Source organism: Panthera tigris, chromosome D2 (assembly GCF_018350195.1).
Source record: "Panthera tigris isolate Pti1 chromosome D2, P.tigris_Pti1_mat1.1, whole genome shotgun sequence".
Lineage (NCBI taxonomy): Eukaryota > Metazoa > Chordata > Mammalia > Carnivora > Felidae > Panthera > Panthera tigris.
Window position 1 is genome coordinate 66685813 of NC_056670.1, and position 27142 is coordinate 66712954.

The 27142-nt window shown below is 43.7% G+C and overlaps 1 protein-coding gene across 10 annotated transcripts in view; it reads left to right on the forward strand.

Moving 5' to 3' along the window:
• Window positions 1-11105, forward strand: part of ADD3 (adducin 3) — a 123285-nt gene extending 112180 nt beyond the window's left edge. For 8 of the 10 annotated variants that reach the window (XM_042959751.1, XM_042959747.1, XM_042959746.1 and 5 more), the window contains 7 exons: window positions 650-832; window positions 1718-1975; window positions 3259-3378; window positions 4065-4151; window positions 6441-6564; window positions 8145-8240; window positions 8873-11105. In XM_042959751.1, coding sequence (XP_042815685.1) covers window positions 650-832; window positions 1718-1975; window positions 3259-3378; window positions 4065-4151; window positions 6441-6564; window positions 8145-8240; window positions 8873-9165 — 1161 coding nt within the window. In that variant the 3' untranslated portion in view covers window positions 9166-11105. 10 annotated transcript variants of the gene reach the window in all.
• The last annotated feature ends 16037 nt before the right edge of the window (window positions 11106-27142 follow it).

Sequence of the window (27142 nt, forward strand, 5' to 3'; positions counted from 1 at the left end):
TTTATTAACTACTTTTTTCCTCAGAGAAGCTGAATGTATTTTTAACAGACCTAATTTCCCTCTTCAAGAAGATTCTCTTGAAGCAAATGGTAATAATCTTAATTTATTAGAGGGCCACAATAAAGGGGAAAAATCTTTTCTGTCAGTTTTAATGTCTAACAACCAACTTTTTTTTTTGTTGCTCTAGCAGTCCCTTCTTAAACGAAGCTGTGAAAAGCTTGATGAAATTAAGATAATGAGCTGCTTCTGCCTAAATATCCTTAACTTCACAGTGTAGTGTCTATATTCCTTTAAAATTATAACTTTCAGCAAAAAAAAAAAAAAAAAAAAAAAAGGATAGCCAAGGGAAAACTGCAAGATAACTTTAAAATTTGGCAAGAGAATTCAGTTTCTTGAAATATGTTAAAAGGAATGGCTCTAAATGTGTTTTCCATCAGGGAGGATCAGAATCCTGGAAGGTATCTTTTTCAGATCAATGGAAAAGATACTTCAGCTGCCCATTTTTACAAGTGTATTGCCTTATTCCTGTTGTTAGGAGCCTGGACAAGTTATAGGTATTTGCTGAATTGAAATCCTGCCTTTTTAAAGGTAAAATATTCATTATAATCTTTTACAATCTTGTGCCTCTATATTTTGCCATCGATTACAGGTGCAGGCATTAGCAGGGGCAGGTGGAGTAGACAATCTGCTTGTGCTGGATCTTCAGAAGTATAAATCTTTCACTCATGCTATAGCAACAGCCGGAGGAGGAGGAGTGAATATGGGCTCCCATCAAAAATGGAAGGTTGGCGAGATTGAGTTTGAAGGGCTGATGAGGACTCTGGATAATTTGGTAGGTGAAAAATTGAACGTAAACTTGGATTTCATGTCTGCAGATTCAAGAGCAAACGCTTCCATCTCCCTTTGGTCTGGGAACATGCTTATACCTCTGGGAGCTGAGTTGGACCTTGGGGAGGCATTCCAGTGTAATTTTACCACATTTTTAAGAATCAAACAGTGAAACATGCAAATGTCATCTTTATTTATTTTATTTTTTACATTTATTTTTGATAGAGTGAGACAGGGCACAAGTGGGGGAGGGGCAGAGAGAGAGGGAGACACAGAATCCGAAGCAGGCTCCAGGCTCCAGGCTCCAGGCTCCAGGCTCCAGGCTCCGAGCTGTCAGCACAGAGCCTGATGCGGGGCTCCAACTCACGAGCTGCGAGATCGTGACCTGAGCTGAAGTCGGACGCTTAACCGACTGAGCCACCCAGGCGCCCCTTTTTTTTTCTTTCTTTCTTTTTGTTTTTTTGTTTACATTTATTTATTTAAGTGTCATCTTACTTTAGATTTTACCCTCTTCCACTAAGGGTCAGAAGAAGATTGCCTTGAGACTGAGGAACAAAGATTTAAATGAGCACTGAGATTTGGCTTCCAGAAAGCTGGAAAATAGCTAGGAAAATTTTCTGGTCAGCAGTTTTGAAATTACCTTTGTCAGGAACAGTTGTGTGAGTGGAAATCACATTGTCAGCTGGAATCTGTTTTCACCAGATCTTGAAATTTGCTTAATTTCAACCCTAGTGTTATAAATGGAGGTTACGTGAGGTTTGACAGATATTTTCGTCTTTGTTTTTCAACAAAGGAGTCTTTCTGATCACTTGTTTAAAGAATTAAGAGTCCAAATGCTGTGTTTGGTGCATGTTTGATCATTTCAAATGTGTTTTTTTTGCTCCCTTAGGGGTATAGAACAGGCTATGCTTATAGGCATCCTCTCATTCGAGAGAAGCCTAGGCACAAGAGTGATGTGGAAATCCCAGCAACTGTGACCGCTTTTTCCTTTGAGGATGACACAGTGCCACTCTCTCCTCTCAAATACATGGCACAGAGACAGCAGCGTGAAAAAACAAGATGGCTGAACTCACCAAATACTTACATGAAAGTGAATGTGCCTGAGGAGTCTCGGAATGGGGAAACCAGTCCCAGGACCAAAATCACAGTATGTTGCTATTTTATGTGGTTTGCCTCTACTAAATATTTTGCCTAGTTACTTATATGAATTGAATGTTCTATGTTAAAAATGTTGGGAAAGCTGAATATAACAATACTAACCTGTCATTTATCAGGTATAAACTTTGTACAAGATACTTTGTTTTCTCTGACTTAAATGAATTATCTCATTTAATACTCTTAACATGGAGAGGATGTAGTTTTTCTCCCGTTTCATAGATGTGAAAACTGAGGCACAGAGGGATTAACTAATCATTTATGAATAGTAAAGGCAAGATTTGAATGCATACAGTGACTCTGGAGCCCAGTTCTTAATCCACTACTTGGTACTGCTTTGCAGTTTATATTGTACCAGTGAATCAGAACCATAAAAGTTATCGACACGTGATGGTTCCAGAGTTTCATGAATTACTGCACAGTTATGCTTAGGCAAAATCTTGAAGAGTGAGAAATGGATTGTCTTGTATTTTTCAACATTTTGCTTCAGATTTGGTTTAGTTTTAGAGTGCTGATCACCAAATATTCTGTAGATACTCAAAATCGGTTCATCTTCTCATATAAATCAGTAACATTCACTGTGGAAGTGCCTAGACATCAAAGTGTTTTTCCCTAGTTTATAAGATTTCTTATCTCCTAGTAAAAGAACATAATTGAACTCCTAAGTTTCCCAGAATTGATTTTATTGGTGGAGACTGATGGCCAGCCATGATTGATCTTGATGAATATTCGTCTTCTTTAAAGGATATAATAAGGGATAAAGGAGAAAAATTATATAAGGCTTTTCCATGCCTGTAGTTCTGTTATGGATTACTACCAGATTACCCTCTGTGTAAAATGCTGGTCAGGGGATTGGCCTTTCCTGGCAGCCAAAAATAGAAAAATGAAGTCTGGAAAACTAAATCTGAAGAGATTCCTTGAGTCCTTTTTGGTGACTTAGCCATCATCAGCTGATGAAACTTCAGTGCAGGCAACAGCTCTAAACGTGAGTTAATAAGAGATCAGACTCTGATTAAGAGATTAAGAAAACTTAAATAGCCATCTAGGTGAGTATTCATGCAAATAGTAATCACATCTTTTAAGTGAGTGCTGATCATGAGCCTTTTTCTAACTAGTATGAGACATACAGTAATTGACCACTAAATACTGCTTAGTGAAATTCTTTAACATATTGGCAGTGTGTGCTCCCTCTCCTTGAGTCAATAAACAGTTACCAAAAACCTACCATATTTCCTTAACACAAAGCCTCATTCTAGAAAATTTTTTATTTTTTAGTGGTTGAGAGCAGAGGACTCTTCTAAAGTTAGTAGTGGAACACCTATCAAAATTGAAGATCCAAATCAATTTGTTCCTTTAAACACAAACCCGAATGAGGTACTAGAAAAGAGAAATAAGGTAAGATGTAGTCATCTGTGGCCAAGGGAGTCCTTTTTATACTGTTTTATGTGATTAAATCTGATTAATACCAAGCTTGGGGGGTATGAATACAGAAGAATTTGAAATGCAGTGTAATTTTTTTATGAGTGCATTTATTTTGAGAGAGGGAAAACGTGCATGTGCAAGTGAGGGAGAGGCAAAGAGGGGGGAGATAGAGAATCCCAAGCAGGCGCCACACTGTCAGCACAGAGCTCAACGTGGGGCTCAGTCTCATAAAACCGCAAGATCATGACCTGAGCTGAAATTAAGAGTCAGACGCTGAACCAGCTGAGCCACCAGACGCCCTGAAACTCAGTATAATGTTAGCCTGTATTGAACGCCTCCAGCTCTGTGCTAGTCACTGGCAAGCGGGCTCCATGGGGAAGAGGTAGTAAACATACTGCTGCTATATTAGTGAAAGTGAGCCCTAGTGTTAGTGGAAAAGGTAATTCTCCAACCACGTAAGACAATAGGAAATCATACATTAGGAAGAGTGGAGGAGATGAATGTGAGTTGTTGGGATGGTAGGAGAGGGCTTTGTGGAGGCAGGAAGAAAGAGGCTCTGGGTGGTCAAAGAGCAAGCCTGTGGGAAAAGAGAGTAAAAGAGTAAAAATCATCTGTCTGCATAGTTGCCCCCAAGAACTCGTTACTGTGTTTTGATTCAGATTCGAGAACAAAACCGGTATGACTTGAAAACAGCTGGACCACAGTCGCAGTTGCTTGCTGGAATTGTTGTGGACAAGCCCCCTTCTGTAAGTCCATGAAGCCACATGCTCTTGGGTTTTGATCTGCCACACTAATTTCTTTGCTTTTTAAATATGAGTATTTATTTTTACTAATGTTAATATAAGCACAAGTTAAAGAGTCAAGTAATTGCAACGCTTAAAATGTCACGTCAGCTCCCAATTTCCAGGGGCAAGGACTTTCTTCTAGCATTTACCTTCATGTTTCTAAAGAGCTTCTTTGTTCTGCTTTTTCTTCGCCTGTCAATTTTAGACCTCAACTGACTTTGAGTCTATGTCATCAACTCCCAAGAAGTACCATTATTTTGTAGATCCCTAAGAGAGAAAAAACCCTGACAATTATAATTGTAGGAAGCCATCAATTATTGGATGAGTTCAGATTTCAGAGATGAGAAAATGTTGGGGAAAGATTGTATTACAATTTCTTTGTTAAACCAGCTTTCGGTGTTTATATTATTAAATGTTTACTGCTCAGCCAGGTAGTATCCCATGATTACATTTCCTTTCTTATACCACTTTTCTCCCCCTAGAGTTAATAATTGCCTCCGTTTTTCATTGGCTTAGTGTTTTGGGTACATTGGCTTAAAAGTTTGGGAAGAACTATAAAGTCCTTCTTAATATTACTTTACAAAGGTTCAAGGGTAACAGCTAATCTCTCATTGCTCTGTCATTCCAGCCCAGATCTGGACTGGTGGCTTTCAGGCCAGCTGCACAGGCTCATCCTGGGGATTCCTCTGCCTGTTGCCTCTGTACTGTCTCCTGTTTCCTGCCTTGAGTCTTCCAGTTTCTTGATTTCCCCCTCTATCATTGAGCATATCCTCTAATAGCTTTCTGAGAAAGGACACATAGGAGGTAACAGCCTGAAATCCTGTATTCTACCTTGAAATGTTTAAATAATAGACATAGAATTCTAGTTTAGAAATCATTTACCTCACAAATATGGAAAACATCACTCTGTTGTCCCCTGTTACTGATGAGAAGGAAGAGAGCACTGTGATTCGTGTAACTTTGTATAGGGCTCTTTTTTATTCTTTTACACCTTTTCTGCATTCCTGCTGTTCTGAAATTTTATAATGCTGTGCTTTGTAGTAGGTTTCTTTTTTTTTAATTTTTTAAATTTTTATTTATTTTTTGAGAGAGAGAGACAGAGTGTAAGCAGGAGAGGGGCAGAGATAGAGGGAGACACAAAATCTGAAGCAGGCTCCAGGCTCTGAGCTGTCAGCACAGGGCTCGAACTCATGAACCGTGAGATCATGACTTGGGCTGAAGTCAGGCACTTAACCGACTGAGCCACCCAGGAGCCCCTGTAGTAGGTTTCTTTTAGTCTTTCTTTGTATTTCTCTGCATTTAGTAACCCTTTTCAATCTGCCAAGTCCTATTCTTCAGTTCTGGGCATTTTTTTTTTAATTTTTATTTATTTATTTATTCATTCGTTCACTCATTCATTCATTTATTTTAGAGAGACAGAGGGAGCAGGGGAGGGGCAGAGAGAGAATCCCAAGCAAGCTTCTCACTGTCAGCCCCGACTGGGGCTTGAACTCACAGACCATGAGATCATGACCTGAGCCGAAACCAAGAGTCGGACGCTTAACCGACTAAGCCACCCACATGCCCCTCTGGGCATTTTTTAAATGTATTTCTTCAATAATTTTTTCCCTCCCAATTTCTTTTTCTGTCAGGGTATGCTGTTTCTCACTTTCCATTTCTTTGTCTTTTTATCCTACTTTCTGGGAGATTTGTTCGACTTTATTTTCTAATGCTTCTATTTAATTTTCTATTTTGATATATTTTTAAAAATTGTTTAAGACTTCTTATTCCCTGAATGTTTGTTTTTTAAATAACATCCTAGTCTTTCATGGATACAGTATTTTCTCTTATTGCTCTGAGGGAATCGATTTTAAATTTTCTTCAGCTGCATTTATTGTCCTTGTTTCTTCTGAGTTCTCTCTTGTTCTGGTCTCTCACTTCCATGGTGGAAGCTTTCCTCAGGTAATACCTGATAGTCTGTTTATATTTAAGAATGGGACACTGAAAAGTCAGGCCGATGCTCCGGGTGTGGGCAGAGCTTGGCAATCGGTGAGCTTCACTGTAGGCTGATGGGTTGGTTGTCTCTCTGGGGAGTCCCCAAATGTCAATATCTGTAGTTCTTTTATCTGAGGCCATTTAATTTATCTGGAGAATTCTTCAGTCTCCAGCCTGTCTCCCACTATCATCCTGGGAGCCCTCAGCTCTGTTTTGTGCCCTCTTAACCAGTTCTGAAGAATAAGCTTCCTATCTGTCGATGTTTTTCTTTGCAAGACCATGCAGTTTGAAGATGACGATCAGGCCCCACCAGCTCCTCCCAACCCCTTCAGTCATCTCACAGAAGGCGAGCTGGAAGAGTATAAGAAGACAATCGAGCGTAAACAGCAAGGCCTGGAAGGTTCGTTCATTTTTAGATTAAGCCTGATAACCATGCTACCAACAGCAGAACACCTTGAGTTGGATGATAGAAGGCAGTCAGTGTTGTTGTTTTTTTAAAATGTTCCTTTGACAATCGATGGTCCCCTGTCATCTCTCCCAGACCTTACTGAGTGTAGGTGGAGCTAAAATGCGAAGAGCCACTGTAGTTCACGTATGTCACCATGTAGAGAAAAGTGTTTCTCAGAAAGCAATCTGATCACTAGCAAAAAGTCTTCCATAGTAAAATGAAATCCACAGATAAGTATTACTTTACTAAAATAAATACAGATACAGTAATAGATTTAAACATGACAGAGTACGTATATTATGTGGCTTTTATACTTTTTGGGTGCCTCAAGGTGCCAGTATATAATCTTGAAATCAAAATATAAAGAAAACTGCCAGAATTTTGATGTGACTTTCTTTAATTAAGTACATGGGCACTCTAGTGAGGTTGAGTTTTTCTGACTTCAAAACCCTAAGTAAGGATTCTGTTTAAAAATTGTTAATGAAACCCCAGCTAATTAAATACTAACTCCCTTTTTCTCAAGAATAAGAAATTCTTTATAGCAGGGGTTCTTGATTTTGCATCTTTGGATAAGCTCCAGACAGTTCATGAACCATCTGAAAAATGAGTGCTTAATTTTGTATGATACACATTTGGGGAAAGAGGGCATTCAGGGTAAGGGACAAGAAACCTGTGACCCCACAAGAGGGTAAGAGCCTCTGCTTTAGAGCATCTACAACATACAGTTGAAATTTTTTCCCAAAGCAGAACAGAACCAATGGTTAAAAATGTTTGTCCACATTAGCTATCATGTGGAAAGAATTGACATCTGGATCATCCCGGGAACAGTTTTTATCAGTGTGTTAGTGCCTTTGTCACAAAAGGGAGTCATCCTGACGACATTAAATATTCTAAGTGATATTATTGGATTTGTTTATTCTAACCTAAGGTTAGAGACTTTCTCTATTTTTCTATTTTGTAAAATGTCCCTCTTTAATCTCTTATTTTTTGAAAGCCTAAAGATGCCAGGTAACAAATATTGCACTCTAGAACCATCAGCTTCTATTTTTTTTTTTTTTTTTTATAAATAGTTTCTTCCACATTCATTATGGCTTTCTGAATTAGCTCACTAATACTGCTCTGACAGAAATCACTAATTGGATATTGTTTGAAAATTTGGAGGCATTCTGCTTCATGAACGCAGCATCATTGGTGAGGCGTCCTAATTCTTTTCACCCGGCTGCTCAATATATTTTGGTTTTCTAACACTCTAGCAAAAGCTAAATGCTTACGTATTATTTGCCTGGGCTGTCCGTAGCCATGCTTCCTTACCAAGCACGTATGTAAAGTTACTGTTAGCAGAGTCAGAAGTGTTCGCACATTCACCTCCTCTTAATGCGCAGTTATCGATCCGTGGGGTAGCCGTTAGTATACTTAGCTCACTGCTGAAGAGTTTATCATGTGTCTGCAGGCGTTTGACGTATGCACTAACCTTCCCGAAACCTTATGCTTCTTTGTTTTGCATGGCTTTTAACTAAACTCTCGTCCAACAGATGCTGAGCAGGAATTACTCTCAGATGACGCTTCATCTGTTTCACAAATTCAGTCTCAAACTCAGTCACCGCAAAATATCCCTGAAAAATTAGAAGGTATTCACTGTAACTTCCCATAGCGTTCACTGAGTTAGTCTTAAGAGTTTGTCCTCTGTCGTTTGTCTTCACGTAAGGAAATTGAACACCCGATTGCAATGAGTTTGCCATGGATTTTACCTAAAGCTCCCAATAATTTTATATATTTTTTCACCAAGTGGTGTGCTAGTGTTGTTCAGTGTTTGTGTTGACTTACCTTAATCTGGATTTTGGCAACTGGTAGTTCTTAAGAATTTGTGAAATTAAAAGTGGTGTGTCCTACATCTTCCAATCAGGAGCATGAAATCTTTCCAGTTTTGATTGCCAAATTCAAGAAAAATACATGTTGTCTTCCTTGTTTATACTGACTTGATTTACAATGCAACTGTCAGATCATCAAACCAGACTTATCTAGCCTTCATGCTTTGGTCTAACAACTTTGACCCCTTCCCCTTTATACTAGTTAAGAAAATCTAGCTTCATGCTAGTAGATCCATAGTATGTTAAGGTAATGATTTGTCTTTACTGAAACTTAAGTAATGCCTTAGTACGTTGCTACATAAATCAGTTCAGTTTTGTAAAATAAAGCCAAGGTGTTAACTATGTAAAATAACCAAAAACAACAACAACAACCCAACCCTCCCCTTTTGTAGAAAACCATGAGCTATTTTCCAAGAGCTTCATCTCCATGGAGGTGCCCGTCATGGTGGTGAATGGCAAGGATGATATGCATGATGTTGAAGATGAGCTTGCGAAGCGAGTGAGTAGATTAACCACGAGCACGACCATAGAGAACATCGAGATTACCATTAAGTCTCCAGAAAAAATTGAAGAAGTCCTGTCACCTGAAGGCTCCCCTTCAAAATCGCCATCCAAGAAAAAGAAGAAATTCCGTACTCCTTCTTTTCTGAAAAAGAACAAAAAAAAGGAGAAAGTTGAAGCCTAACTTAACTCTTTTTATAATTATTATTATTACAATGTGACATTGCACATTTAAATACCACACTTAAGTTGATGATTAATATGCAGTGGTAGAGAAGACTGGGGGTATGTAGCAAACTGGACTTTAAGAACTGGAAAGGGATTTTACTAAAAGAAAAACATATTATGAAAAGAACTTCAAATTCATCTCTCATTTTGTATGTCCAAAAAAGGTTTTGAATTTTTGAATAATTGCTAGTTTTAGTTAGCTCTGCCCTCATGAAGTATTACTATAATTCACCACAAACAGATACCTGTCTGAATTACTTCAGGCCTTCTCCATAATATCTGTTGGAAACGAAATACCAGTGCACAAGTGAGAGAATTTTTATTTCTCGACACCTGCTTCACTGGGTAATCAGATTATAATTTTTTACCACGATTATTGACTGTACCTTTTGGGTTCCCATTGTTTCAGTGGGCATTAACAGAACGCTTTAAAAGCTTCTAAGAATCTATAGTATTAGTATACACTGGCACAGAATTTTTTTAAAAAAAAATTTAAGAAAAGATTCATCTGGAATTTTATTCATAGTATAAAACTTCCTCACCTGAAGTAACTTTCTTTGCCAAAAAAGAGAAATCATTTTAGTAAACTATAATTTTTGAAAACTTCCTTTTTTATTAGTTGAGAAAGCCCCTTATTTTTCAACAAAGGGGATTTTGTACACGTACATGGGTTATTTAGTTTAACTCTGGCAAAAACGATTTTTGTATGTTGAGATGTTTGTATACCATTCAATATAAAAGCATCATAAGCATATTAGCCAATCATATAACAGTAGAGCATATTTGAAGCTGCTTGGTACTAAGTATGCTTAAATCTAATTCAAGAATCCAGGCACTTGGTATCTAAAGGAGATTAAAGCATTTCAAGGTATAACTAGATTCACATTTGAACCTTATAATGTATTTTTCTCTTAGTATTGCTAATGAATGAAGATGGTCTCATGAGGGAAACAAATGAAAAGGAAGAGAGAAAGTGAAAAATGAAGGGAACAAAAGCGGTGTCATGCCAAGAATTCTAGTTTGATGAAGACCCATAGTCACGATAGGATTTGAAGCATAGGTTTATTTGGAACATGTCCCAGATTTCTAAAATTCTGCTTCTCTGCCAAAATCATCGTATTTCTTGGTTTCCTTTTAACTTCTGTCTCTTTAGAAGCAGCACTAGAAGAAATCAGTGGGTCTAATCCCCCAACGAGAAAACCTACCACTTCTTGATTTTTACAAAATTTTCTCACCTTATTTCAGTTAACTTTCTTTCTAATGTAAATACAAATTTAAACCTAGACCTAATATAGTTTTCTCCCCTTCACCGAAGTGATGTCACAAATCAATGTAAAATCGATGATCCGAAATGGTCAGTGGGTGAAAATAATCCAAAGTGTTTCTGGAGGATGAGTTGGCGTGTCAAAATCACATTACACATTACAGTGCGTTCTGGAGCTGGTTCTGTTTGGCTGTATGTGTACGATGATGCAAAGCTGAAACGGAGCCTGGAAATTTCATTCTGGATCTCACTAACTACTGGAATCAGTGTTTTAATCTCTTAGCAGAAACTTTCAGTTGCTTACTTCTGTATTTGAGGATTTTTTTTTTATGTTCTACATCATTTATGTTGTATTACAACGTATGTAGAAACAGTAACCTGTGAACTATGCTTTTCCATAACTTTTTAAATATATATATATCTTAAATGAATGCAATGTGCATAAATATTTTTTAAACGCAACAGTGAACTATTTGCACCTTTTGCTAATGCCTCTATTTACTTGCTTTGGCATAAAGAATGAGCCAATGAACCTCTGTGTCCTGTGGAAAATGTATAAATGTTATCTGATATTGCTCTTAGATGTAATGCTAATTAATGTTAAATCACAAATAAACAGTATTTTAAATAGATGGATTTGGCATCGTGACCTTTCAATTCAGGGGTGGTTGCTTAGCTTGAATTCCTTTGTGGAATGTGGAATTTTTTTTTTTACTATGGTGAGATTTTGAGTAGGACTGTTGCTTCTGAATAAGTGATGTCCTGGTAAATTTATTTTCAAATTAGTTAAAATTCACTATCTAAAAATGCTTCTTATGTCAGCTCTCATGTTAGAAGAAATGTTCCCCAAGTGACCTATATTTTGTCTCAATAGTGTAAGGCGACCTTAACTGTGTCTCTGGGATCTAAAGACCTTTCTTTGAAGGACTTAGGTCTGATTCTGTCTCAGTTCTCCTGTTCAGATTTGTGGACATAGAATAGAAAATGTTGCAGAACATATGCTGAGTTTATACATTACCCTTCTCTTTGCCTTTTATTTATGCAACAATGTGACAGTAAAAAAAAAAAAAAAAAAAAAAAAACAACCCGAAAAACAGAAAATAGGTTATAATTCCAGCACATTAACATTCAAAATAAAATAAAGCTATTCCCTTCCAGCTCTTGATGATCTATAGATAGATGGGTCTCCTATATATTGGTTATCACGGTGTGAATGTGGGTTTTTTCCTACTTAGTATAATTCATCCTAGAAGATTTTCAAACCCGGTCCTTCACATGAACGACTTGTGATTTTTTTTCCACTTTGTCCTAAAAATAGAGTGCAAGAAGGGAAATCATGTTAATTGAGGGTTCTGGTTAATTGAAGTTTTTACTATAATTACCCATTATAAAAATGAAGGGTTTGGGCAGAGAAGAATAGATTCATAGTCTTGGGCATATTTAATTATTACCTTGGCTTGTAAATAACCCTGTGGTGAAAAATTGCTGCTTTAGAAAGATACACATTTCAAAATTCCCTTCCATAAAGCAACAAAGACGATTAACTCTAGTTACATTTGAGAATTGATTTAGGATGAGAGGTGTGCTGCCTGTGCCTTGTCCTCTAGTGCTTAGTATTTTCATTCAGCATGGAGTAAATGCGAAGGTAAAAAGCGCATAAAGGCAAGCTGGTTATTTTTTAAACTCAAGGGTGATACATATGCATCCAGTTGCTTATCTTGACCAAACCAAGATTTTTAAAAGAACAATCTTCTTTTTGGCCACTAGAGGGTGTAATAGACCTAACAATCCACTATGTTTCTAGTCCTTTGAGTTTTAACTTCCTTCGCTTTAGTCTGTAGGCACCATGTTGGTTGTGAAATACCCAGAACTTAGAAGAGGAGACGTTTCCTTTGTTGCTTATCATTCTCCTCACTAGACTATTCTCAACGTTTTGTCATAGCAAGTCCCATTTCACCAATAAAAACACCACCAGCAAGGACTCTAATGCCTGTGGTGAACACGATGAAACAATTTTTGAAGTGATGTCTCAGAAACCATGGTAGAAAATTACTCTTCATGCCCGTGAGTGGAGATAAAATGCTTCCTTCAATAATTGGCATGTTTTGACTGGGGAGGTAATTGATAACATCTCTCTTTTTTAATGCCTTCTGTTATCAAAAATTATGCTAAATGCTTTTTGTGTACTATCTAATTTGGCTTTCCCAACATCCCAACCAAGTAGATGTTATTTTCATTTTGTAGATAATGAGACTAAGGCTTACAGAAAATGAAAAGGAGGTGCTAGCATTTATTTCACCCATAAAAATTCAGATTTCTAAAATTAGTGACAGATGTGTGCCAGACCTGATGTGGCTCCAGGGTACATTTTTTGTGAGGTTTTTTTAGTTGGGATTGTAAGTCCGTCCATTGTGAATTCATGTTTTGATAGAAGATGGGGTATAGATTTGGGATAAAATGTTAACTTTTGATTTGGGAGACTTTTCTTTTTTTTCAACAAATCACCCCAAGAATGAAGAAATTGATGAATACCAGCAAAGCAGGAATGGCCTATGGTGATATTATCCTGTAGGTTAAGAACCAGCCCTTAAACCTTCACCATGACTCCTGGAAGACGAGGTATCTCTATATCTTTGATTAAGATACAAGAGGCTTTATTTATTTTCCTTTTTGATTTTCAGTGTTGGGGACAAGGAGAGACATTCCAAGGAAAATGTCATTTTAAAAACTTTCAGACTGCTTAATCTAGTTATGGAAGTAGTTTTATTTAAAAAAAAAAAAAAAACTTAACATTTTATTTTTTTAATTATTTTTTTTACATTTACTCATTTTTTTAAATTTTTTTTTAACATTTATTTATTTTTGAGACAGAGAGGAACAGAGCATGAACGGGGGAGGGTCAGAGAGAGAGGGAGACACAGAATCTAAAACAGGCTCCAGGCTCCGAGCTGTCAGCACAGAGCCCGGTGCGGGACTCGAACTCACGGACCGTGAGATCATGACCTGAGATGAAGTCGGACGCTTAACCGACTGAACCACCCAGGCTCCCCAACATTTATTCATTTTTGAGAGACAGAGCACAAGCAGGAGAGAGAGAGAGAGAGAGATTGAGGGAGAGAGAATCTGAAGCAGGCTCCAGGCTCTGAGCTGTCAGCACAGAGCCTGACACGGGGCTCAAACTCACAAACCATGAGATATTGACCTGAGCCGAAGTCGGACACACAACCGACTGAGCCACCCAGGCACCCCCGATTTATTTTTTAAGTAAGCTCTAGGCCCAGTGTGGGGCTTGAACTCTCAACCCTGAGATCAAGAGTCACGTGCTCCATCAACTGAGCCAGCCAGGCACCCCTAGTTCTAGAAGTAGCTTTGAAGTCTACATTAATTTACCTACAACTTTATTTAAATGAATATATTTGAAGACGATCTTCTGTGGAGAAAAATCTAGTGTACATGCTAGCGATCAGAACAAGGATAAGCCTTTTGGGGAAGTTCTGATAGAAAAAACTTGCAAATTCATTGGTTTTCAAAGGGATTTCATTTCTAAGAGATGACCATCAGAGGGCAATCCTGGGTCTAAATTTAGTTTTAATTCATTGTGGGAACTTTTCTTCAAAATATCTTTGAACCTCCATTGGGGACTTGATTCTGAATACGGATTGCTGGGTGCCGTTTAAGGCTGAGGAAGATTTATAGATACCAGATGACTCCATTCATTCCTTCAGCCTGGTTTTCTTGTTCTGACTTAAGAAGAATCCGTCCTCAGAGAAGCTGTGCTCACCTAACATAAAGCTCAGAGGCCGCTAAGCCAGGATTTAAGCAAAGGGCTTCAAGTCTGTGTCTCCCGCTCTTCTGCTGTACCATAATTTCCCTTAGAAGCTCATCAGATCATAACCTGGGAACACATACACATTCTAGAGTGCCCTGCAAATTAATGCTTAAAATGTTACTATGGAAATCATTGAGAGAAATATATTGCAGGGCTGAGCCTGTATATTATGTAATCAATAATTGTTTTCCTTAAAGTTTCAAGTCTGTAAGATGTCTATGAGAGTTTTGTGCATTTTCTCAAGTTAATCAAAATGCTGATTTTACTGCTGCAACCTGAAATATTATAAATGTCGTTTATACCTTACGTGACAAACTCTGGTACTTTTGATATTACTTCGTAGCAAAAAAGTTATGTATTTTATCCAGCAGAAAGATAAATGGATACATAGCCAACCCATAGTTATTTTTAAGACCTGTATCATTTCTGTTGGGTAAGTCTTGATACTGAAGCAATGGTGATTAAGCTAGCTTTTGTTTTATTCCTACACAAACAGCTTTAGGATCTTCCTCCTCCAGGGCCAGCTTTGACCTTGCTTACAATAGTAAAAACATACACACACCCAAAAACCCTCATTTTCGGTCCCAGGTAACCCCCATCACTCGCCAGAATACTAGCTCTTTGCTAAACTCCATACCTTAGAATCAATAGCATTGATTGTATTAATCTAATTTGGTAAAAGGCAAAAGAGGAAGCAGAGTGGTAGTATTAATGTAGCTTGGAGGTGCACTGATAAATACGAAGTTTCTACAGAACGGTTCCAAAACTCCTTAGCTCTGCTTTCAAAATGGCAACCGGTATGCGGTACAAAATCTCGTCTAAAATCTTGTAGACAGGATTGTGTCCTCACTGTTTGTCTACTTGTAGAACAGACTGCCCCTCAAAAAGCCAGGAAATTTAAGAGCCCTGTGGAAAGACCAATTTGGAGTATCATTTAGTTGGACTTCTCAGACCAGTGTCCCTTCAGGTTGATATTTAGCCTGGAGGTTTTTCAAGAAAAGCTTGGATCTCCCACAGCAGTAATATTCTCACGGATGGGTTGGAAACGAGACAGTGGTATGGTTATAAAATTCAGGAGTTGAGAGGTAGACAGTTTTGTGGAGTTCCCTCTGGTACACTTGGCCTCAAGTACCTTTTCTGGGTTTAACAAAGGTTGGCAGTGACTGTCCCAGCCCACGCCTGCTAGACCCTCTTCAAGGATTTGCCAGTGTGGTGTCTGTCCTTGATGTAAGAGCATTTTCTCTCACAGGCAGGATCTAAACTAATTGGTTTTCCCAAAAGCAATAGGTTCTGAGCGGGAGCTGTGGAGGAAGTCGTTGTTGCGTTCTATAACTCACCCTTTCCTGTTGAGTAATGCTCTAGGGGCTGGATTTCAGTGGTGGCCGGCTTCGTAGACTTTGACTTCGGAATAGGTGACCGCTCGGTTTGAGGAGCGAGCCGGCAGATACGGCCAGCTTAATGGCAGGCACGGGCCTACTCTTCCGGGGGTGTTTACTAGGCTCACTGGTGAAGGTTAACGATTACCTCCTACCCAATTTCTAGTTTAGAAGTGTTGGCTGCAATCATTTCAACTTAAATGAAGGTAATCTGGGGCCATTAAGACCACCAAAAACGTTTTCCAAAATGTTAGCTGCTGGCCCACGGGGGCGAGGGGAGGCTTCCACGGCCCTCGATGTTTGGCTCTGTTTGGCCTTTTAAAATACTTTGTTGTGTGGTAATTGAGACTCTTCGTTTTTAAAATATCTTTTATAGGAAATGATTTTGTATCGGTATGGTCTCATGTCTCCGCTTTGACCTTTAGGTTAATGTTGGGCAAGACTACGTGCGGGTGCGCTCGCTAAAGTCGGGCTGAGTGTGGCTCAATTAGCTGCACAGGAACAGGGCAGGCTGGGTGGGGCGAGCTCTGGAATCCTACCCCACTCACCGAGCACAGTCAGGCGTGGGGGAGAACAGCTCGGGCTGAGGCCCAGGAAGTCCAGGCCAGCGGGTGAAACACGGACCCCGGGCGACACGGCAGTCGACCAAAAGCACGGTCCGGTAAAGTGGACTTCGTCGGGGAAGTGTACGTCCCAGTCAGGAATCCGGAGCAGGAAAGCGGGGCCGCAAGTCTCCTAGCATGCTGCCGGAGCCCCAGCCACAGGCTGCAAGAGCAGCGCTTCCTCTGCTTCCTGCGGGGCAATGGCAGGATCTCCAGCTTAAGGGGCCCGGGGGTAGTTCCTCAGGACAGGAACTCAGATGGAAGGAGAACGACAGATGGAGATCCTGCTGTCAGACCCGAGGCACACGATAGCACTCAGAATTCCAGGAGCAAGGCTGTGCTGGAGCCTAGACACAAGGTCATGACTGGCCCAGAGACAGGCGTGGCTTAATGCTGAGTGAGTCCCCAGAGCCCCGGAGCCAGAGCCGCCTTCGTTCCTCCTGCCTCATGGGGACTGGTCCTGGAGGCCACAGCCAGGTGAGGGGGGGCCAGGGGCTCCAGCCGCGGAGGGAGAGCTGTGCTGCAGAGACCGGAAGGGGCCTGGCCCGACTGTCCCAGCGGAGGCGGCCCTCTGTGACAGCAGCCAGCCATGTAAGAGCGCTGCAGGGCGGGGGGGGGAGCGTCTTGTTACTATCTCACACCAGAACCTACCTGGGAGGGCTAGCAACGGCCAACGAGCTACCAAAACGCTAGCTGTGAATCCGGCCCGATGTTCCTTGTGAACTCACTTGCCTTATCTGAAGGTACGGTGTCACCACAAAAATTAGCTCTGGCGACGACTCTGGCCCCCTACCGGGAGTCACCACAAGATGCTCCCCACGAGTACCGACTGGGTGGAAGAGAAGGAGTGGTGTCTCCCTCCTCCTGGAATACGTGAGGCTATGAGTTTAGCCAGACAGCTTTGATTCTACCAGGTACATCCTCCATGAGGCTGGCGGTGGTCATCGCCTTTTGCCGTGACGCGGAAGGCCTCTCGGATTCCTCTTGCCGCGCTTGCCCAAATAACGACCTCTCCGTTCACTCCTCCAGCCTGCCGCTAGACAGAGAATGGCTTCCCTGGGCCCTCACCCGTAGGAGCTCAGACCTGTCATCAGTATCTGCTTGAATCACTCAGCCCTCTAAGCCAGCAGTGGTCCACAGAACCCCCGCCCCTCCTCCCCGGTAAGCAGACCCTCTCTCCACCCCTCTTCCTAACCCACACACCTGGCAGAGGGCTTGCACCCTCTCAGGTCCCTTCCTGGCTCTCCGGGCATCCTCCGCCACCTGACGGAGGATGTTTCTTTCATCAGAACGACTTTCTTCCTTTACGAACTCCAGTAGTACTTTGGGATCATACTTCTCCCCAGCCTGTCTTAAATTAACATTATCGATTATGTATCTGTCTCCTCTAGCAGCTCGGGCGCTCTGGGAGCACAGAGACTGTACCTTGCCCATCCTTTTGTCCTCCGCCGTGCCTGGCCAAAAATAGAATCTGCATTTCTGTGGCTCACAATAGACAGTACGGTTCACGTTGATGACACGGTGAATGATACGTGTTTAGCAAAAAGATGCTCTCATATATACGAAATAGTGAAAGTCGGGAAGTGGCTTAGGATAAAAGTCCTGGTTGACGTGATTAGTCTGATCTGTAAGGCAAATCATTGCCACGGTTTATCGAGTGCCTACCATGTGTGGGCATTGTATTACGTGTTTGAATTACATTATCTCCTTTCATCCACCGATCTGCACCGTAGGGTTAATGCCACTGAAGGGAACCCAAGGTTTAGACAGCAGCGGAGTAACTTCTCTTACATGGGCACCCAGGAGGTGGCAGATCTGGGATTCAGACTCCAAGTCTGTTTCTTACTGTCATGCCAGGTTATCGCCAAATGCAGCCTTCTTCTCAGCTAGTAGGAAAATCAAGTATTAGAGCTTGTAGCAATGTCAGAGAAGCCTTCCCCAACCTGTGTCTCTCAGGGTAAAGTGGCCTCCAGGTGAGGCAGAGTTTGCCCCCCTGGCAAATTGCCTGAGCAGCCCGGCAGGCGTTCACTAATCCAGTGGGGGGGGGGGGGGGCTCCCTGTGCAAGTGTACAATGAGGTTTTGGTTAGGAACCCAAGGACAACTTGGGGGATCCACAAAGAGTGTTGATTGGCCTTTGTATTAGCAAACTGCTACAGATATGTTTTTAAATGGACAGTGATATAACACCACATCCTGAACCCCAGTGTGGTTTTCCAAGTGCTGTATTGCCGATAATTATTTATTTAACTGAAGGCTGCTGTCATTGATAGATATCATTGACACATTCTAACTCTGTGGATTAAATGTAATAGCTAGAATTTACTAAACACCAAGTGCTTAAGATGGATGCATTAATTTATTTTTTTAACATTTTTATTTATTTTTGAGAGAGACAGAGCGTGAGCAGGGGAGAGGCAGAGAGAGAGAAAGACACAGAATCTGAAGCAGGCTCCAGGCTCTGAGCTATCAGCACAGAGCCTGACACGGGGCCCGAACCCATGAACCATGAGACCATGACCCGCGCCGAAGTCGGATGTTTAACCTACTGAGCCACCCAGTCACCCCTGGATGCATTAATTTAATATAACAAACCTCTGAGGTAGATGCTATTATCCCATTTTACCAATAAGAAAACTAAAGTTTGAAGTAGCTGCCTGGCGTCACACAATTAGTGGCAAACCTTGGGTTCCTAACCGACATAATCAAACTTGAGAGCTTATACCTCTATGGTCTTTAATTCCAAAAGATAACTGCTGTCCTGTCATCTTAATTTACGTGAATCTCTGGGGACAGCAGACATCAATTAAATAAACTGACATTGCCCTAGGCTCACGTTTTCTTTCCCTCTCAAGTCATTTTGGTGCTAGAATATGGCATATGACCTGTCACATTGTCTTATTAAACAATTAATACCAATAATACCCTGCAACTTCCACATCCAACATTGTAGCATTCTTTTTCTTTGTCCAACAACAAAGCATGATAGTTTCAAAACTAAGAGTTTATGCCCTGGAGTCCTAGAGATCTGACTTTCATTCCTAGCTCTTCACTTTCCTATCAAACGGGCGGTTTGGAGGCAGTTATAAAAATTCTTATTTGGGCGGTTATAAAAATTAAGCAAGATTATATATAATATACACAAAACTTACCCCAGTATCAGTAAGCCCTGAATTAATGTTAGCTTTGTTGGTGTTACCGCTTTCCCCGCCCCCTCATCTCCTTGATCTGCTGGAAGAAAATGCATATTAGGAAAAAGATTAAACTCTAGCTAGCTTATCCCTTTCACTGTTATCCATTTGAAATGTTGTCATTCTTATACTTTCCAGAATTCTTTGTACAACTGTGACCAGACTTCCAATCTTTGAAAAAGGACCGAAGATGACGAGGAATGAGTAGATAGCCCTGTGTAACTTGCCCTTTTCCAGTAAGAAATTGCATTGGGAGGTGTGGTTTGTGCCCTGGAAGGTGATGGATGAGACAATTGTCATGATCGTTCCTCCCAGGCAAGGAAGCTCCAGAGGGGCAACTTCCTTCGAGATCAAGGGGAGCGCCTGGACCTAGGGCAGCTTCCTGGAGAATCCCACAATACTGGACAGATCACTGTGATACCAAGTCGTGTTCAGGGGAGCAACGGACTTTGGGGCCCTTGTTAACAAGGCCGACCTTTCCTAGCTCTCTCTGCCCCTTGACAGCTGAGTGCCATCACACAGGGTGTGGGCCATCTGCGAGCTTTGTGGCCCTAACTGTCTCATCTTGGCAATCTAGAAAGGTCCTTTATGAAGGGCGCCTGGGTGGCTCAGTGGGTTAAGCATCCAACTTCGGCTCAGGTCATGATCTCACAGTTTGTGAGTTCGAGCCCCACATCGGGCTCTGTGCTGACAGCTCAGAGCCTGGAGCCTGCTTCGGATTCTGTGTCTCCTTCTCTCTCTGCCCCACCCCCGCTAGCTTTCTTTCTCTCTCTCTCTCTCTCTCTCTCTCTCTCTCTCTCTCTCAAAAATAAACCTTAAAAATTAAAAAAGAAAGAAAGAAAAACCTGAATGTACTCACAATATAATGGTTAGTAGTAACGGAGAGGGAATGGGAGTATCTACAAGTAAATGGGAGGAAAACTCCAGCATGTGAAATTCTTTCCATGGTTTGAAAAATTAAAAATACTACATATTTCATCTTCGTAGGGGAAAGACCAGAAAGAACACACCCAAACAGCCACAGTGGTGGCTTCTCGATGCTGGGATTACAAGTGCTTTTTATCCTCTTGACTCTTTTTTATATTTCCAAAGTTTGAATCATAAAATATTAAAAACTCAGAAAGTCAAACACTATGGTAAATTAAGGGAAATGTGATCTTTAAATCCTATATCAGTATTGAATAATAAAAGGCACAGTACTGAACCACACCTATAGTGTGCTACTGTTTGTGTAATAAAGGGAGCAAACAGTATATATTATTTCTTGTAAAATATCGCTGGAAAAATAAACCAGAAACCAATCACAGGGGGCTGACCATGGGAAAAGGAACTAGCCTGTGGGGGACAGGGGTGGGACGGAGCCTTTTCCTATAAACCTTTTTATACTTTAGTACCTATATAAAAAGCTTGCAAAATACAGTGTACATTTTTTCCAGTCTTTGTGATGCCAAGAGTTTCTGAAAACGGTCAGAAAGCATCTCAATGTAAGTGAACTGTGTGTCCCCCTTTTGAAACCCGCTCAGTATGATCTACAGTAACTAGAGCATCTGTAAGATACCAAGTATCACCATCCATCATACTGTGGTGCTATTTAGCTAGAGGCCCACATGTCAAATGCGTATCCTTATTCTGAGCCAAAAGAGAAGAAAAACCAGTTTGTTTGTTTTTTTTAATTTTTTTTTAACGTTTATTTATTTTTGAGACAGAGAGAGACACAGCATGAATGGGGGAGGGGCAGAGAGAGAGGGAGACACAGAATCGGAAGCAGGCTCCAGGGTCTGAGCCATCAGCCCAGAGCCCGACGCGGGGCTCGAACTCACGGACTCACAGACCATGAGATCGTGACCTGAGCTGAAGTCGGACGCTTAACTGACTGAGCCACCCAGGCGCCCCATGAAAGAAAAACCAGTTTTAATAGCCCATTAGGTTTCCCTTTTCACCTTGGCTTGTAAGAAGACTTAACGCTTTATTTTGTCTTTAACCAGATTTTCTAAGTGAAGGAAATGGACTCTTCCCTATACCCACCCCATTTATTCACTCCCATCTTTCAAATCTTGTTCTGATCGTTTTCCATGTACTTGGAGTTGGCCTCTACCTCTCTGCAGTTTCAGAACCTCTTTGGAAGTGAATGGATATGTATGAATCCGTTGCTGTGTAACAAGTCCTTCTAAAATGCAGAGGCTTGAAACAGTTTGCCTTTATTATATCTGTTGGTCCCTTTGGGTCAGAAATGCAGGGGCATTCCTGGCTTGGGGACCTTTCCAGAGGTTGCAGTTAAGATGCCAGCCAGAGCTGCGGTCATCTGAGGGCTTGACTGGGGCTGGAGGGTCTACTGGCAGGATATTGGCAAGTTGGCGTTTGCTGTTGGCAGGACACCTTCCGTCCTCCCTCTGTGCACTGCTTGCTTGTCCTCGTGACAGGGCCCAAAGAGAGACAACCCAAAAGAGGACAAGGCGGAAACCGCAATGCCTTTTATGACCTGGCCTCGGAAGTCACACACCTTCACTTCGGCTTTACCCTCTTCGTCAAAAGCAAGTCACTGGGTCCAGCCAGTCTTTGAGGGGAGGGATGTTAGTTGCCACCTTCTGAAGGAGGGAGCGTCAAAGAATTTGCAGTCATATTTAAAAACAAACACAGGGTGCGGCGCCTGGGTGGCTCAGTCGTTGAGCACGTGACTCTTGATTTCGGCTCAGGCGGTGGGATCCAGCCCCACAGAGGGTTCTGCGCTGACAGTGCGGAGCCTGCTTGGGATTCTCTCTCTCCCCCCCCTCTCTCTCTGCCCCTCCCCTGCTTGCACTCCCTCTCTTAAAATAAATGCACAGATTTGAAAAACAAACACATGGAATAATAATCAGAATTAGGGCACCTGGGTGGCTCAGCCAGTTGAGCATGTGACTCTTGATTTTGGCTCAGGGCTTGAACTCACCATGAACTCATGGTCATGATCTCACGGTTGGTGAGTTCAAGCCCCATGTCGGGGGAATCCCGCTTGAGGTTCTCTGTCTCCCTGTCTCTGTCTCTGTCAAAAAGTAAATAAATAAACATTAAAAAAAGAATCAACTAATATCAAATTAGTCAAATGAGAAGGCAAAGACCATGAGAAATAAAAGAAAGGAGGTTTTTGGACGGAGGGAACACCCACGGAGCACACCTACTGTCCTACGTTCTGTACTCCGGACTTAGCATACATTATTGTGTTTAATTTCAACATTTTTGCTAATGCTAATTTTTGAGAGAGAGTGCACAAGCAGGGGAGAGGCGGGAAGAGGCAGAGAGAGGGAGAGGGACAGAGGATCTGAAGCGGGCTCCGTGCAGACAGCAGAGAGCCCACTGTGGGGCCCAAACTCATGAACCATGAGATCATGACCTGAGCCGAAGCCGGACGCTCACCCAACTGAGCCACCCAGGTGCCCTTTGTGTTTCATTTCACAAAAACATATTCTCAGTTTTACAGGTGAGGAAAGTGAGAACTCTAAGGCCTCTAACTTGTCCAAGGTCACATAGTGTCAGAGGAGCACGTGAAGCACCTGTCAGCCTGAGATCACACCTGTGCCATCACTCTACCTCAGTGGGAAAAGGAACGCTTTCTTGATTATTTGCCACCTTGATTTACCTAAACCGTGACCATTTTGCCACCGGGGAGAAATATGATCAATACTCCCAGTTGAATGAATTCTGACAGAGATGTTTAACTCATTTCTAAAGCCTCTGGAATCAAACAGGTGTCAACTCTCCTTCGGAAACCCCTCCCCTGCCTTTTGCCATTGCCAGTGTTTGCCCAGTGCAGGTAGCGCCATGCCTCTGCTCACCCCTGACTTTGAAAGCCATCCAACTTCTCTTCCCATTATAGCTGGCTGTGACATGGAGGCCAGTGAGGTCAATGGAGTAGGGTGACACCGAGCACAGGGTGTGTGAGTACGAGGCCCTCCCTCTCATGGGACTGAGCCAAGTCCAATAGGGTGGAGATTGGACAGCCCATCTGCCCTGGTGCCATGCTGGACTGCAAGGGCTTGATAAGGCCAGGGAACCACCCGCCCAACTTAGCGCCCTCTTCCAAATATAGATTTCTCCCAGCACTGCCCTCCCAGCCGTTGACCGTCACATGGGGTACCTTCCTCCAAAGGTAGCTGCTGGTCTCTGCCACTGGGAGATGGGACCCGATCCAGGGCAGGACCAGCTCTTTGGGGTGCCTGGTTTTCAGGCCATGGCTGTGGAGAAAGCACTGTGACTTCTTACCTCCCCTGCCCACGCTTCCCTTCTCAGCAATGGCCTCTCCATTCCTCTTAGGAAACAAACTTCTCTGATGGATTCTCTGGTCAACACTGTCCTCTCTTCTGAGAACTTATGCCTGGAGGATCACTGGAGCTCTGTGCCATTGGTACTCTCAGCTCCCAAGGCACATTTCCCCGTGCAGAGAATTTTCCTTGAGTTGGAAGTTTGAGCAACCAGCACTGTTTGTCACAACCAGAGCGTTATTGTCTTACTCCAGAGCCGGAGTAAGAAGTAGGCCAACTGGGCATTAACCAGGACTCTGGTCTATAGAGGCACTAAAAACCATCCTGATAAGATAAAACATCGACTCCCTGGAATTTCTCTTAGCAGGTATGTTTCAACCATCTGAGATTGAAAAAACACCTGATGAGGTATTTTGGGGTGAGGGAAGTCATCGAAAACTCTTGTATCAATGTGTCTCCAGAGGGGAAGGTCTGGTTAACATCAGGGCTTCTTTTTCTGGGTGTGATCTGTTCATTCAAAGACCATTGCCACTCCCACCTCGCCCTGCTTGGTCCTCCACCCTTCTGTCTGTGCTCAGCCTCCTCTTTAAGAAAAGGAGTAAAAATATTGAGAGTTTATCACCTGGAACACCACCAAGGGCTTAGCTGGCACAGGCCCCGGGGCTTGTGTGCCCTGGTGGGAGCAGGGTGTGTATGGGGCAAGCTGTCCCCTGAGCTGGCCTCCGGGTGGACCAGATTTGCCACTCACTGGGACAGCAGAGGGAGACCTTGGGAGGGACTGGACCCATAGGCCTCCTTCCCCTCAGATCTCCTTCTGGCTTAATGGTCTGTAATTGAGTTTTCCCTTTCCTCCTAGCTGGAGCTGATCCCTCACTCGAAAGCCCCTGACAACCGACATTGAACAAAGCAGGGGGAGCTCCCAGTCCTGCCAGATGGGCAGCCGTGAGCCAGGACCAGTCGTGTTATGTGCAGGTGAGTGAAGGTCCTGTGGAGTGGCCTTGTGCCCTGACCGTCAGCGGTGTTTCCCTGAGACCCCCAGAGTGTGCAGTGTGGGCCCTGGGAGAGGTCAGCCTTGAGGTAGAAGGTTCAGGAATGATAAATTCTGCTATTAGGCACGGTGCCTCTGCTGCGTGGATGGCAGTGAGCTGAGTGCTTTACCTGGAAGATGGACTTTTGGAAAACACCCCCCACACACACCCAGCGGCTGGGGGGACAGGTTCCAATATTATTTACCCTGTCTTAGGAGCGAGGAACCTCAGTCCCGTAGAGGCGAAACAACTTGCCCAAGATGATCAGTGACTGAGGATCAGGGATCAAAGGCTGGTGTCTCTGAGCCACTGTGTCTCTCCCGAGAGAGAAGTAGCTTCTTTCATGCTTGGGACTCCCAATTCTTGCCTCTCCTGTGCCTCTGCCTGTTCTCCCCTCCTCCAAGGATGGAGGCTTCATGCTGGGAAGCTGGTGGGCAGCTCGAGTGATCCTTGCTGTGAGACAGGCTTTTCCAGAACAGATCTCAGACCTGAGACGTAGGGGCATGTGTCCCTCCAGAAGGCAGAGCCCCGTTTGGTGAGAGGACACAGGGCTGTGCTTGGGGCCCACGGACTCTACTCCAGGACGAGAGAATGAGGCCAGGCAGACGCTGAGCGGCCGAGGAGAAGAAAGCAAACGTGAACTTTGGAGCCAGAAGCTCTGTCACAGAGCAGCTGAGAGACCTTGGGCACATTTCTCCTCTGAGCTCGGTTTTCTCAGCTGCTAAGTGGAGGTGAGCCTACTTGCCTCGTAGAGGTGATGTTGGGGTGCCTGGCACCGGAGCTGGTCCACCCCAGGCGTCCAGACGCTGTCACTGAAGGCACGTGAGGCCCCTCCTCGGACTTCCCCCAGCCCTACCCGTGCTGCCCCTCACTGTTCCTGTCTCTTTCTGCTTCTCCCACCTTCTTTCTCTCCCATTGCCTCCTCAGTGGCTGGAGGCCACCCTTTGGTGGCCTAGGACGCTTCCGATGGGAAAGGTGGATAGCCAGGCCCGAGTCGGTCCTGTGACAACCACACCCCATGCCCCTGACCTACCCGCCCACCTCACTCACTGCCACCTTCCCTCCTCACCCCTGCCTCCCACCCCAGGAGCTCCGACTCCGCTCTGGGAGAGACAACTGACTGCAAAGAGACCGTGGCCACAGTCACTCTTAATTGGAGGGGAGACTGCAGACTGCCTTTCTTCCTCCCCGCCCCCGACTCCTCCAAGCCAGAGGAAAGGAGAAGCACGGGGAGGGAGCCCAGGGATCGCCACGCTTGGCTGGCTGGCTTTCTGCATGCAGGGGATTGAGGCCGCCTAACTGACAGATAGTAAACACGGGTAAAGACTCCAGGGCAGAGAAGAAGGGGTAGTTGGGCTGAGAAGGCCACGGCAGTGGGGACGGGGAGGTTCGAGGGTCTTGGGAGAAGGCCAGATGGCTCCCTGCCACGTCCCCATCTGGGCCTCTGCCAACTTGAAGCCCAGTGAGCAGGGCCTTTCGCACAAAGGCCGATATGCACAGGAAGGGGGCCGTGGGAGTATGGCATGGGGGGACGTGGAAACGAGGGGTTCCCCTCCCGTGTGAGGCCTGGCAGCTTAGGACTCCCCTCTTGGCGCCCCCTTCCCCACGCTCCTACTCAGGGGATCTCGCGCCATCTCCACACTGCCCCCTCGGCTCACCTGCTCCTGGGAGGCAGGCCTGGGACAGGCCCCCACGCTGCGAGTGTGGATTTTTCCAACAAGGGGTTGGCGTCTCTCGGCCCTGCTGAAGGGAGTGCTCAGGGAAAGGCCCGAGGCTGCTTGGGAGATCCAGCCTCAGCCACCAGCCCCTGACACCCCCCTTCTTCAGGTTGGCCCCAAATCCGGAGGATCTAGGCTTCTGGCCAAGGATGGGGTTCTGAATGAGGCAAGAGCTGCCTGCTCTCTGCCTGGGGCCCGTGTGCCACCCTCACTCCAAACAGGGCCGGCTGGCTGGGTTATGGTCTCCATTCAACACACTTCTGTTTCCAAGGCTTCACGTTGTGCCCAACCCCCTGAGGAAGAGAGGGGATCAGAGACGTCCCAGCTCCTGTTGGGCAAATTCTCCTGTTTCACCGTCTGCCTTGCTCCTCAGAGAGGCCTTGCAGCCCTCGGCCTGACCCACCTGAGCTCTGGGCTGCCCGCCAAGCCCAGTGAGCCCCTCGCTGAGGACTCGCGCCCCCCTGCTCGCCCTCCCTCCTCCTCCTTCTTCCGGGGCTTGACAACGCAGCCACGTCCTTCCCAGAGTGGCCAAAACAAAGAGAGCAGGCAGAGCCGGGTTCAAATTGTATCCCTCTGTTACGACTTTGGGCAAATCTCTTAACTCTCTTTGAGCCTAGGTGCCAAGTCCAGACCTGGAAAGCAGGTCTGTCCTGCAGAGTTGTGAGAATTTACAAAGGTGAGATCTCTAGGGC